The sequence below is a fragment of the Mustelus asterias genome, chromosome 21 (assembly GCF_964213995.1).
Source record: "Mustelus asterias chromosome 21, sMusAst1.hap1.1, whole genome shotgun sequence".
In the NCBI taxonomy this organism is placed as follows: Eukaryota; Metazoa; Chordata; class Chondrichthyes; order Carcharhiniformes; family Triakidae; genus Mustelus; species Mustelus asterias.
In genome coordinates this window covers 78,392,915-78,405,818 of record NC_135821.1, presented here as the reverse complement: position 1 = coordinate 78,405,818, position 12,904 = coordinate 78,392,915, and the positions used below count along the sequence as shown (strand labels likewise).

The 12,904-nt window shown below is 45.5% G+C and overlaps 1 protein-coding gene across 1 annotated transcript in view; it reads right to left on the bottom strand.

Annotated features, from left to right (window-relative positions):
• Window positions 1–12,904, bottom strand: part of LOC144509436 (myomesin-2-like) — a 118,877-nt gene that overhangs the window by 63,629 nt on the left and 42,344 nt on the right. The window contains exons 11-13 of the mRNA XM_078238314.1: window positions 12,615–12,814; window positions 7,577–7,627; window positions 2,706–2,833 (exon numbers count right to left, since the gene is read on the bottom strand). Coding sequence (XP_078094440.1) covers window positions 2,706–2,833; window positions 7,577–7,627; window positions 12,615–12,814 — 379 coding nt within the window. The remainder of the gene's footprint in view (window positions 1–2,705; window positions 2,834–7,576; window positions 7,628–12,614; window positions 12,815–12,904) is intronic.

Genomic DNA, 12,904 nt, shown 5'->3' with positions numbered 1-12,904 from the left:
GCCCGGGCGAGAGCAGAGAATCTCTGGGAGAGCAGACGCATTTCTGTCCTCAGTTTTTTGAAAGGGTGTCAGGCCCGGAGCCTGAGTCAGGAAACAAGGTTGCAGTAATTATATTGGGAATGGATCCCCCCCACACAGCCCAAAGGTGTCGGAATTCACAGTCTAGAGGATGTCCACAAAACAGGAGAATCTTGTAAAGTGTAGATATTATATAATGCATTGACAGCTTTGGTCCCCTTACCTAGAAAAGGATATTGTAACATTGGAGGCAGTCCAAAAGAGATTCACCAGGCTAATTCCTAGCAAGAGAGACGAAATAATCTGGATCTGTATTCCTTGGAGTTTAGAAGAATGAGGGGTGATCTTATTCAAACATATCAGATTCTGAGGGGGCTCGACAGCGTAGATGGTGAGATGTTTTTACCAGTGGGAGAGTCTGGAACAAGGGGACACAGCTACAAGATAAAGGGCCGGTCAGTTAAAACTGAGTTGCATAGAAATTTCTTCTCACAGAGGGTGGTGAATGTCTGGAATTCTCTGCCCCAAAGGGTGGTGAAGGCTGAATCATTAGAAGTATTTAAAGTGGAGGGGAGTAAATATTTGATAGATTGAGGAATAGAGGGCTATGGGGAAATGGCACAGAAAAGGAGTTGAGGTCAGCATAGATCAGCCATGATCTATGGCCTCCTCCTGCTTCTATTTCTTAGAATCTTAGAAACCCCACAGTACAGAAAGAGGCCATTCGGCCCATCGAGTCTGCACCGACCACAATCCCACCCAGGCCCTATCCCCATATCCTTACATATTTACCCACTAATCCCTCTAACCTATGCATCCCAGGACACTAAGAGCAATTTTAGCATGGCCAATCAACCTAACCCGCACATCTTTGGACTGTGGGAGGAAACCGGAGCACCCGGAGGAAACCCACGCAGACACGGGGAGAACGTGCAGACTCCTCACAGACTGCGACCCGAGGCCGGAATTGAACCTGGGTTCCTGGAGCTGTGAGGCAGCAGTGCTAACCACTGTGCTACCGTGCCGCCTTTCTTGTGTTCTTGTGTGATCTTATTATAAATGCTGACAATTTTGTCAGTCAATCTATTGGTGCCAAATTGTTGAAAAAGAATCGTCAGACAGGAGTAAGTTATAAAGGCGGCTGCAGGGAGAGGGAATGAAGAATATGTGAACTGAATGAACTGAGAGGTTAACTGATTGTGTGGAGCATAAATATCAACATAGACTGGTTGGGTCAAATGGAATGTTTCCATGTTGTCATTTCAATGTAACTCGATGTAATGAAGGTCACCAGTGTAATATAATTCATACCCTGTCTGTTATATTACTTGACCAGGAAGAGGAGACAGCAGGCTGTTTGGGTAAATACAGAACTCATTCCTCTTTAGTTCTGTGCCTGAAGGCAGGTCCCCCCCTCATCACAATGACCTCTATCACAGGTCACGGAAGGAGACAGGCCACAAATCCAGGCGGAATGGGAATCGAACAACATGCTGTTTTTTGAATTTGTTCCTGGGATGTGGGTGTTGCTGGCTGGGCCCAGCATTTAATGCCCATCCCTAATTGCCCATCATTTCAGAGGACAGGCATTGCTGTGAGTTTGGAGTCACATGTAGGCCAGACCAGGTAAGGACGGCAGATTTCCTTCCCTAAAGGACATTGGTGAACCAGATAGATTTTTATGACAATCGACAATGATTTCGTGGCGATCACTGGACTTTTAATTCCAGATTTGGAATTCCAGACTGTTTTTTGAATTCCAGAATTCCAAAGATGTGCGGGTTAGGTTGATTGGCCATGCTAAAAATTGCCCCTTAGTGCCCTGAGATGCATAGGTTAGAGGGATTAGTGGGTAAATATGTAGGGATATGGGGGTAGGGCCTGGGTGGGATTGTAGTCGGTGCAGACTCGATGGGCCAAATGGCCTCTTTCTGCACTGTAGGGTTTCTATGATTCTATGATTTTTTGTTACTGAATTCAAATTTCAATATCTGCTGTGGTGGGATTCAAATCTGGGTCCCCAGAGCATTACCCTGGGTCTCTGGATTGCTAGCTCAGTGACAATACCACCACGTCACTGCTTCCCATGTTGGCATTAATCTGATCCACATTTGACATCCAGCCAACTGAATCTACTGGAGCCTGGATACTTTTCCATGCATGTTGTAATTTGGAACTATGAATCGTGATGGTAAGGACTCTGATTTTCTTTCCATCACATGGCTGACCAGGAATCTCTCCCGCTCTTACTGTCTCCCTGGCATTCGTTGGAAGGGTTTGTCCGCCTTCCTTGGCCATCAAATCCTGCAGTGAATCTGGAGCCTCTGACTCAGATTCAAGAACCCTAACAAGGGGGTCACATGACCTCCAGAGCCCATCTCACCCAGTGGGTATTTTGATGCAGTTTTAGATGAATAAATGCAGTTTGGTTACTGGAAGTTCCAAATTAGATGTAGTCGATGACCCTCCAGTCACAATGTGGAGGTTGTTAACTGCGCTTTCCTTGTTCTAACCCTTTCTTTTTGTCAACAGCAGAATTGTAATTTATTAAATATGTCAAGGCCCCAAAACTACTATAATCAAATCACCAGCAGTTCGATCAAAATCTTTTTGTGGCACATTTGCCATTTTCACACAACTACAAGTCTGCCTCTGAATTACATTACAATTATTTTCACACATTTCACCTTTTCCACATAGTACGTCAGTGATTCTCTGCCACGGGGACACGGTTCATTCCAGCAGAGGGCAGCATAGGTGTGTCCAATTTCAGTAACATGAACATTGGTTGGAGGTAGTGGAACGCGGATCTCTCCTGGAACAGAGAATGTTTCATTCATCCAGACTTTACACTCCAATTTGCAAAGCTACAAAACTCGCAAAGACTAGCAACCGTGCCTGTGATTTTACAAGGCCACAGGAAGAATGCTGATCAGTTTAATTTATTTATTAGTGTCATAAGTAGGCTTACATCAACAGTGTGATGAAGTTATTGTGAAAATCACCTAGTGGCCACACTCCAGTGCCTATTCAGGTACACTGAGGGAGAATTTAGCATGGTCAATGCGCCTGTGCTGTATTGTCTTTCAGACTGTGGGAGGAAACTGGAATACCTGGAGGAAACCCGCGCAGACACGGGGAGAATGTGCAGACTCCGCACAGACAGTGACTCAAGCCGGAAATTGAACCGGAGTCCCTGGCACTGTATGGCAGCAGTGATAACCACTGTGTCACCATGCTGCCCATGCTGAGAGGCAGTACCTGTAATCAGGTAGGATGGTACATTTACCACCAACGTGCGAGGTAGTGGGTCCCCAGCCCACTGAGCCCTTTAAGATGATGGGATCAGATGGTAATAGAACATAGAAAAACTACAGCACAAACAGGCCCTTCGGCCCACAAGTTGTGTCGAACACATCCCTACCTTCTAGACCTACCTATAACCCTCCATCCTATTAAGCTCCATGTACTCATCCAGGAATCTCATAAAAGACCCTATTGAGTTCGCCTCCACCACCACTGACGGCAGCCGATTCCACTCGCCCACCCCCCTCTGTGTGAAAAACTTACCCCTAACATCTCCCCTGCACCTACCCCCCAATCTGATAGATGTCCCAGCCTGATCTTCATAAAGAAAGATTTGCATTTTTATATCCTTGCCTTTCAAGACTCAAGAGCAACCCAAAATACTTTACAGCCAATTAATTACTTTTTAACTAGAGTCACTGTCACTGATATAGGAAACCTTGATGTGGAGATGCCGGCGTTGGACTGGGGTAAACACAGTAAGAAGTTTAACAACACCAGGTTAAAGTCCAACAGGTTTATTTGGTAGCAAAAGCCACACAAGCTTTCGAGGCTCTGAGCCCCTTCTTCAGGTGAGTGGGAATTCTGTTCACAAACAGAACTTATAAGACACAGACTCAATTTACATGAATAATGGTTGGAATGCGAATACTTACAACTAATCCAGTCTTTAAGAAACAAAACAATGGGAGTGGAGAGAGCATCAAGACAGGCTAAAAAGATGTGTATTGTCTCCAGACAAGACAGCCAGTGAAACTCTGCAGGTCCACGCAACTGTGGGAGTTACAAATAGTGTGACATAAATTCTGATTCTAGGATCGCATGATAAAGACTCAGGAGGAAAAAAGCAGAAATATTTATGTGAAATAGTGTGACATAAACCCAATATCCCGGTTGAGGCCGTCCTTGTGTGTGCGGAACCTGGCTATCAGTTTCTGCTCCGCGACTCTGCGCTGTCGTGTGTCGCGAAGGCCGCCTTGGAGAACGCTTACCCGAATATCAGAGGCCGAATGCCCGTGACCGCTGAAGTGCTCCCCAACAGGAAGAGAACAGTCTTGCCTGGTGATTGTCGAGCGGTGTTCATTCATCCGTTGTCGCAGCGTCTGCATAGTTTCCCCAATGTACCATGCCTCGGGACATCCTTTCTTGCAGCGTATCAGGTAGACAACGTTGGCCGAGTTGCAAGAGTATGTACCGTGTACCTGGTGGATGGTGTTCTCACGTGAGATGATGGCATCTGTGTCGATGATCCGGCACGTCTTGCAGAGGTTGCTGTGGCAGGGTTGTGTGGTGTCTTGGTCACTGTTCTCCTGAAGGCTGGGTAGTTTGCTGCGGACAATGGTCTGTTTGAGGTTGTGCGGTTGTTTGAAGGCAAGAAGTGGGGGTGTGGGGATGGCCTTGGCGAGATGTTCGTCTTCATCAATGACATGTTGAAGGCTCCGGAGGAGATGCCGTAGCTTCTCCGCTCCGGGGAAGTACTGGACAACGAAGGGTACTCTGTCCACTGTGTCCCGTGTTTGTCTTCTGAGGAGGTCGGTGCGGTTTTTCGCTGTGGCGCGTTGGAACTGTTGATCAATGAGTCTAGCGCCATATCCTGTTCTTATGAGGGCATCTTTCAGCGTCTGGAGGTGTCTGTTGCGATCCTCCTCATCCGAGCAGATCCTGTGTATACGGAGGGCTTGTCCGTAGGGGATGGCTTCTTTAACGTGTTTAGGGTGGAAGCTGGAGAAGTGGAGCATCGTGAGGTTATCCGTGGGCTTGCGGTACAGTGAGGTGCTGAGGTGACCGTCCTTAATGGAGATGCGCGTGTCCAAGAATGCAACCGATTCCGGAGAGTAGTCTATGGTGAGCCTGATGGTGGGATGGAACTTGTTGATGTCATCATAGAGTTGTTTCAGTGATTGTTCACCATGAGTCCAAAGGAAGAAAATGTCATCGATGTATCTAGTGTATAGCACCGGTTGAAGGTCCCGTGCGGTGAAGAAGTCTTGTTCGAACCTGTGCATGAAGATGTTGGCATATTGAGGTGCAAATTTGGTCCCCATGGCTGTTCCGTGTGTCTGGATGAAGAACTGGTTGTTGAAGGTGAAGATATTGTGGTCCAGGATGAAGCGGATGAGATGTAAAATTGCATCTGGAAACTGGCAGTTGTTGGCGCTGAGCACTGAGGCCGTTGCAGCAATGCCATCGTCATGGGGGATGCTGGTGTAGAGTGCTGAGACATCCATTGTACAATGGATGTCTCAGCACTCTACACCAGCATCCCCCATGACGATGGCATTGCTGCAACGGCCTCAGTGCTCAGCGCCAACAACTGCCAGTTTCCAGATGCAATTTTACATCTCATCCGCTTCATCCTGGACCACAATATCTTCACCTTCAACAACCAGTTCTTCATCCAGACACACGGAACAGCCATGGGGACCAAATTTGCACCTCAATATGCCAACATCTTCATGCACAGGTTCGAACAAGACTTCTTCACCGCACGGGACCTTCAACCGGTGCTATACACTAGATACATCGATGACATTTTCTTCCTTTGGACTCATGGTGAACAATCACTGAAACAACTCTATGATGACATCAACAAGTTCCATCCCACCATCAGGCTCACCATAGACTACTCTCCGGAATCGGTTGCATTCTTGGACACGCGCATCTCCATTAAGGACGGTCACCTCAGCACCTCACTGTACCGCAAGCCCACGGATAACCTCACGATGCTCCACTTCTCCAGCTTCCACCCTAAACACGTTAAAGAAGCCATCCCCTACGGACAAGCCCTCCGTATACACAGGATCTGCTCGGATGAGGAGGATCGCAACAGACACCTCCAGACGCTGAAAGATGCCCTCATAAGAACAGGATATGGCGCTAGACTCATTGATCAACAGTTCCAACGCGCCACAGCGAAAAACCGCACCGACCTCCTCAGAAGACAAACACGGGACACAGTGGACAGAGTACCCTTCGTTGTCCAGTACTTCCCCGGAGCGGAGAAGCTACGGCATCTCCTCCGGAGCCTTCAACATGTCATTGATGAAGACGAACATCTCGCCAAGGCCATCCCCACACCCCCACTTCTTGCCTTCAAACAACCGCACAACCTCAAACAGACCATTGTCCGCAGCAAACTACCCAGCCTTCAGGAGAACAGTGACCAAGACACCACACAACCCTGCCACAGCAACCTCTGCAAGACGTGCCGGATCATCGACACAGATGCCATCATCTCACGTGAGAACACCATCCACCAGGTACACGGTACATACTCTTGCAACTCGGCCAACGTTGTCTACCTGATACGCTGCAAGAAAGGATGTCCCGAGGCATGGTACATTGGGGAAACTATGCAGACGCTGCGACAACGGATGAATGAACACCGCTCGACAATCACCAGGCAAGACTGTTCTCTTCCTGTTGGGGAGCACTTCAGCGGTCACGGGCATTCGGCCTCTGATATTCGGGTAAGCGTTCTCCAAGGCGGCCTTCGCGACACACGACAGCGCAGAGTCGCGGAGCAGAAACTGATAGCCAGGTTCCGCACACACAAGGACGGCCTCAACCGGGATATTGGGTTTATGTCACACTATTTCACATAAATATTTCTGCTTTTTTCCTCCTGAGTCTTTATCATGCGATCCTAGAATCAGAATTTATGTCACACTATTTGTAACTCCCACAGTTGCGTGGACCTGCAGAGTTTCACTGGCTGTCTTGTCTGGAGACAATACACATCTTTTTAGCCTGTCTTGATGCTCTCTCCACTCCCATTGTTTTGTTTCTTAAAGACTGGATTAGTTGTAAGTATTCGCATTCCAACCATTATTCATGTAAATTGAGTCTGTGTCTTATAAGTTCTGTTTGTGAACAGAATTCCCACTCACCTGAAGAAGGGGCTCAGAGCCTCGAAAGCTTGTGTGGCTTTTGCTACCAAATAAACCTGTTGGACTTTAACCTGGTGTTGTTAAACTTCTTACAATAGGAAACCTGCACAGCAAGCTCCCACAAACTGCACTCTGATAATGACCGGGACATAACTAGTTCTTTGTGATGTTCTTCCAAATAGTGTAATGGGATCTTTAGCATCCGCCCGAGAGGGTAGTCAGGGTCTCAGTTTAATATTCCATCCAACAGATGATTCCATTGGTTTGATAGAATTAGACAGGATTTACAAATCTGGCCGTGCATATTAATAGCCAGATAGTGAATGTGAACATCTTCCTTTGATTCAGGTATTCCAATTTACCTTCGAGCTCATCTTTAGTGATCACAATCTTGCCTTTATCAGTCTGGATATCTGTAGTCATGAAATGAAAATTAAGAACTTGCATTTTCAACATTACTTCAATTGAAAATCAGCAGCAAATGATCACAGAGAGCTGCCAATCACAAAAACAGAAAACAATCTGCACACAGACTTTAATTTCAAATTGAGATTATCTATTAATACTTTCAAAAAGATGTGCAAGCATTTTCTGAAAGTGTATTCATTCTGACTTTAACATAAGATATATTTTAATAATATCTCTGGTCGTTTTTTTATTGTTAAAAATACACTTTGTAAAATATCTAAAGGAATATTATAAACATTTCAAAATGGCAATCACAGAAAGTGCAATGATATTCAAGTTTTCTACATAGATCGTGTTGTACCCTGAGATGCTTCAATACAATCAAAGGAACATTCGGGGCAGCAGCTATAGTGGCACAATGGAGAAGGTCTCTGTCTCAGACCTTTCAGCCACAGTGCAAGGCGGGGATGGGAATTGTATAGAACCCCCTTAGGCTGTGTGACTCTTATTGAATATATATGGTGAATATTACATGTATCACAATTTTATTGAAGTACCTCAGAGTGCAACTTGATCTATGTAGACAACTTAAATACCTTTGCACTTTTTGTAATGATAATATATAGTAATTTTCTAAAAAGTTACTCAATTCTTAAAGTTCTAAAGCCAATGCGCAGAGTGGACTGGGCAAGCCCGAATCCATCTCCTTGCTTGCTCCAAAAATCCAATTTAAGGTCTCCACAAGAGAGACAAACAAGATCCAAACTGACGAGAAAAGACACTGCACCCCATCCTGGGCTGGATCTGATGCTTGATCTTACCCAAGAGGCTGAGAAGTGATATGTAATAGTTTTTTAAGATTAAATTTTTACTCCATTCTTAAAGTTACGAAGCCAATGCTCAGAGTGGACTGGATGAACTCGAATCCATCTCCTTGCTTGCTCCAAAAAACAAATTCCAATTGAATCCAATTCAAGGTCCTCACAAGAGAGACAAACAAGATCCAAGCTGACAAAATAAGGCATTGCACCCAACCCTGGGCTTGATCTGACGCTTGATCTTAGCCAAAAGACCGAGAAGTGATACATGGTGGTAACCAAACCTCAGCACTAGTTTAACACATTATTCTTGAGCAATTACCCCTCTGTCCATTAGTCTCAGTATTCTTTGCTCGCTAGTTGGGGTGATTGCAGTGTCATATTATTTCCCACTTCAGATGTTAGTGTAAATTAATCATTCATTAACCGCAAATTTTTCAAACTCACGGCACAAAGCAGAATTCACGTTTGGAACAGTCTTAAGCTCATGTCGTGCTCGACACATTAATTGCCAAAATGCAATCTTGTCTTCAACACTCTGCAGCAGTAGGTACAAATCCTTCAAATCCACCCTCTTTCCTTTGTAAAGTCTCCTTGGTACCTCCCATTCCATCAAATTTATTATATAAATAAGACGGAGGTTAAAACTTTACATATGACTTCTGAAGTTTCAGTTCATCCTTTACTCATTATTCGTTATTTTAAAAAGGCAATTGGCATGCCAAGGCCGACAGCAATATATCCCTCACAGATGGGTTTGCTGTTCTTTCCAGATAATGTAACTGAGACTGATTAAATTGAACTCAAGCTGAGGGCTTGAATTATAATTTGTTTCTGAGCCTTTCCATGGAGAAGTTAATGTTCCGGTATTATCACTGCCAGACTCAACTCAATCATTCTGATTCTTACGAGCAATAAATGATTAACACGGCCATACAAGCACAAACCACATGAACAACAATAATGCATTTAAATAGAATCATTAACGGTGTAAAATGACCCAAATAGTTTCATGGAGGCATAATCAAACAAAGGCGGATGCCGAGACAAAGAACAGGATTTAGGGAGATAACTAAAGGCTACGTCAAAGAGATTGGTTTAGAGGAGAGCTGAGATCAGGAAAGGTAAATGGAAAGACGGAGAGGTTAAACGAGAGAATTTCAGAATGCAGAATCAAGACAGATGAAAGAATGGCCACCAATGATGAAGGGAGGAGATGTACAAAAGGTCAGAGTCTGAAGGACAGTGAGTTCATGGTTATGGAACTAAAGGAGGCTTCAGACAGGTGAGACCAGTTAGAGGTTTAAATATGTGGACGAGATTGAAACTGTCAATTCAACCTGGGTTAGGTTTATCATATTCCCACTGCCACTGCTATTGACTTCCTTCCCCTTGTTTTCTCCCCTGAAGACTCAGATTGATGTGTAGCTCCATGGATTTGGAGAGAACAAAGAACAAAGACCAATACAGCACAGGAACAGGCCCTTCGGCCCTCCAAGCCCGCGCCGCTCCCTGGTCCAAACTAGACCATTCTTTTGTATCCCTCCATTCCCACTCCATTCATGTGGCTATCTAGATAAGTCTTAAACGTTCCCAGTGTGTCCGCCTCCACCACCTTGCCCGGCAGCGCATTCCAGGCCCCCACCACCCTCTGTGTAAAATACGTCCTTCTGATATCCGTGTTAAACCTACCCGCCCTTCACCCCTCGTGAACGTCACCACCAACCTGGGAAAAAGCTTCCCACCATTCACCCTATCTATGCCTTTCATAATTTTATACACCTCCATTAGGTCACCCCTCATCCTCCGTCTTTCCAGTGAGAACAACCCCAGTTTACCCAATCTCTCCTCATAACTAAGCCCCTCCATACCAGGCAACATCCTGGTAAACCTCCTCTGTACTCTCTCTAAAGCCTCCACATCCTTCTGGTAGTGTGGCGACCAGAACTGGGCGCAGTATTCCAAATGCGGCCGAACCAACATTCTATACAACTGCAACATCAGACCCCAACTTTTATACACTATGCCCCGTCCTATAAAGGCAAGCATGCCATATGCCTTCTTCACCACCTTCTCCACCTATGACGTCACCTTCAAGGATCTGTGGACTTGCACACCCAGGTCCCTCTGCGTATCTACACCCTTTATGGTTCTGCCATTTATCGTATAGCTCCCCCCTACGTTAGTTCTACCAAAATGCATCACTTCACATTTATCTGGATTGAACTCCATCTGCCATTTCTTTGCCCAAATTTCCAGCCTATCTATATCCTTCTGTAGCCTCTGACAATGTTCCTCACTATCTGCAAGTGAGAGGAGAGCAGCGAGGGAATATTATTTCATTGGAACTACAGAGGGTGAGGTTGAACTCCCCAGGCCATGATACTACCGAGAGAGGAGCTGAAAAATGAAATGCACTTCCTTCCAGCAATGAATCGTAGGATACCTACAGTGCAGAAGGAGGTCATTTGGCCCATCGAGTCTGCACTGACTCAACATCTTACCCAGGCTCAACCCACCCCTCCCCCCACCTTATTCCCTTAGCCCTGTGCATTAACCATGGCTAATCCATCTAACCTATACACCTGTGAACACTAAGGGACAATTTAGCACAGCCAATGCACCTAACCTGCACATCTTTGGACTGTAGGAGGAAACCGGAGCACCCGGAGGAAGCCCACACAGACACAGGGAGAACGTGCAAACTCCATACAGACTGTCATCCAAGGCCAGAATCAAACGTGGGTCCCTGGCGCTGTGAAGCAGCAGTGCTAACCACTGTGTCGCCCAATGGCTGAGTTCCAGTTGAACAGGGGAAGGATTGGAGCTTCCCTTTCTTGGCTGGGTGTTGAGGACTTTCTCAGCACCTTGGAGGCTGTGTTTTGGCCATCACTTCCTCACAGTATTGATTATGCCCCTATGTCTATTCCACAATCTGATTTCAATCTCAGTGCCTGAGGAAATGGTGTCTCAAGACCACACATTTGATTTGTCGCTTCCTGGAAACAACTGAGGAAAAATCTTTTTATCCATTTGAGGGATGTGGGTGTCGCTGGCTAGGCCAGTATTTATTGCTCATCCCTAATTGCCCTTGAGAATTGAGCTGTCTTCTTGAACTGTTGCAGTTTATATGGTGTAGGTACACCCACAGTGCTGTTAGGAAGGGTGTTCATGGAATTTGACCCAGCGACAGTGACATATTTTCAATTTAGGATGGTGAGTGACTTGGAGGGGAACTTGCAGGTGATGGTGTTCCCATTTGTCTGCTGCCCTTGTCCTTTGAAGTCTCACAATGCCAAGTTAAAGTCCAACAGGTTTATTTGGTAGCACGGTGCTCCCAAATAAACCTGTTGGACTTTAACCTGTTGTGAGACTTCTTACTATGTCCACCCCAGCCCAACGCTGGCATCTCCACATCTTGTCCTTCGCGTCAGTGGAGGGCGTGGGTTTGGAATGCTAGTTTATAGCCAGTTGTAGGTCAGTAATATTTAGGTTAATGGCAGGAATGAGCACCACATGTGGATTGTGGGGTTAGAAAGTGAAATAAAAATAAACATTAGCATTTCGATACATCTTGAGATGAAACGTTGCAACCCAGTCATAATTTTTTAATGTGATGAATGTCACACGAGTGTGCGAATCTAGGATTGCTCAACTTCTGCTCTGCCCAAGCCTACAAGGAACAACAAAAGGTTGTGAATGTAGCCCAATCCACCACGCAAACCAATCTCCCACCCATTGACTCTGTCTACACTTCCCGCTGCCTCGGCAAAGCAGCCAGCATAATTAAGGACCCCACGCACCCCGGACATTCTCTCTTCCACTTCCTTCGGGAAAAAGATACAAAAGTCTGAGGTCACGTACCAAACGACTCAAGAACAGCTTCTTCCCTGCTGCTGTCAGACTTTTGAATGGACTTACCTCGCATTAAGTTGATCTTTCTCTCCACCCTAGCTATGACTGTAACACTACATTCTGCACTCTCTCGTTTCCTTCTCTATGAACGGTATGCTTTGCCTGTATAGCGCGCAAGAAACAATACTTTTCACTGTATGTTAATACATGTGACAATAATAAATCAAATCAAATCAAAATCTTAAGGTCTCCATTTCTGACCAAACATTCAAACAGAGTTGATTAAAATGAATGATTTGCTTTAACAGGTGACACATACTTATTATTCTGTCTCCCTTTGTAGGATCGGTGGTGGTGACGGGTTCAGAGATCCGAGAAGGTCGGCTGGTTCCTGCAGCATTAACTGCTCGAACACGGAATTGGTAAGTCCGGTTTTCAGAAAGACCCACAACAGGAAACTTGCACAGTTTCTCAGCAACACCATTGCATTGAATCCATTCGTTACTTCCCACCTCACATCTAAAATCATATATCAGAAAACATTTAAGTTTTAACCAAAAAACACACAAGTAAATCTCCACGACAGCTTCGTGTTCAGCCAAATTACTG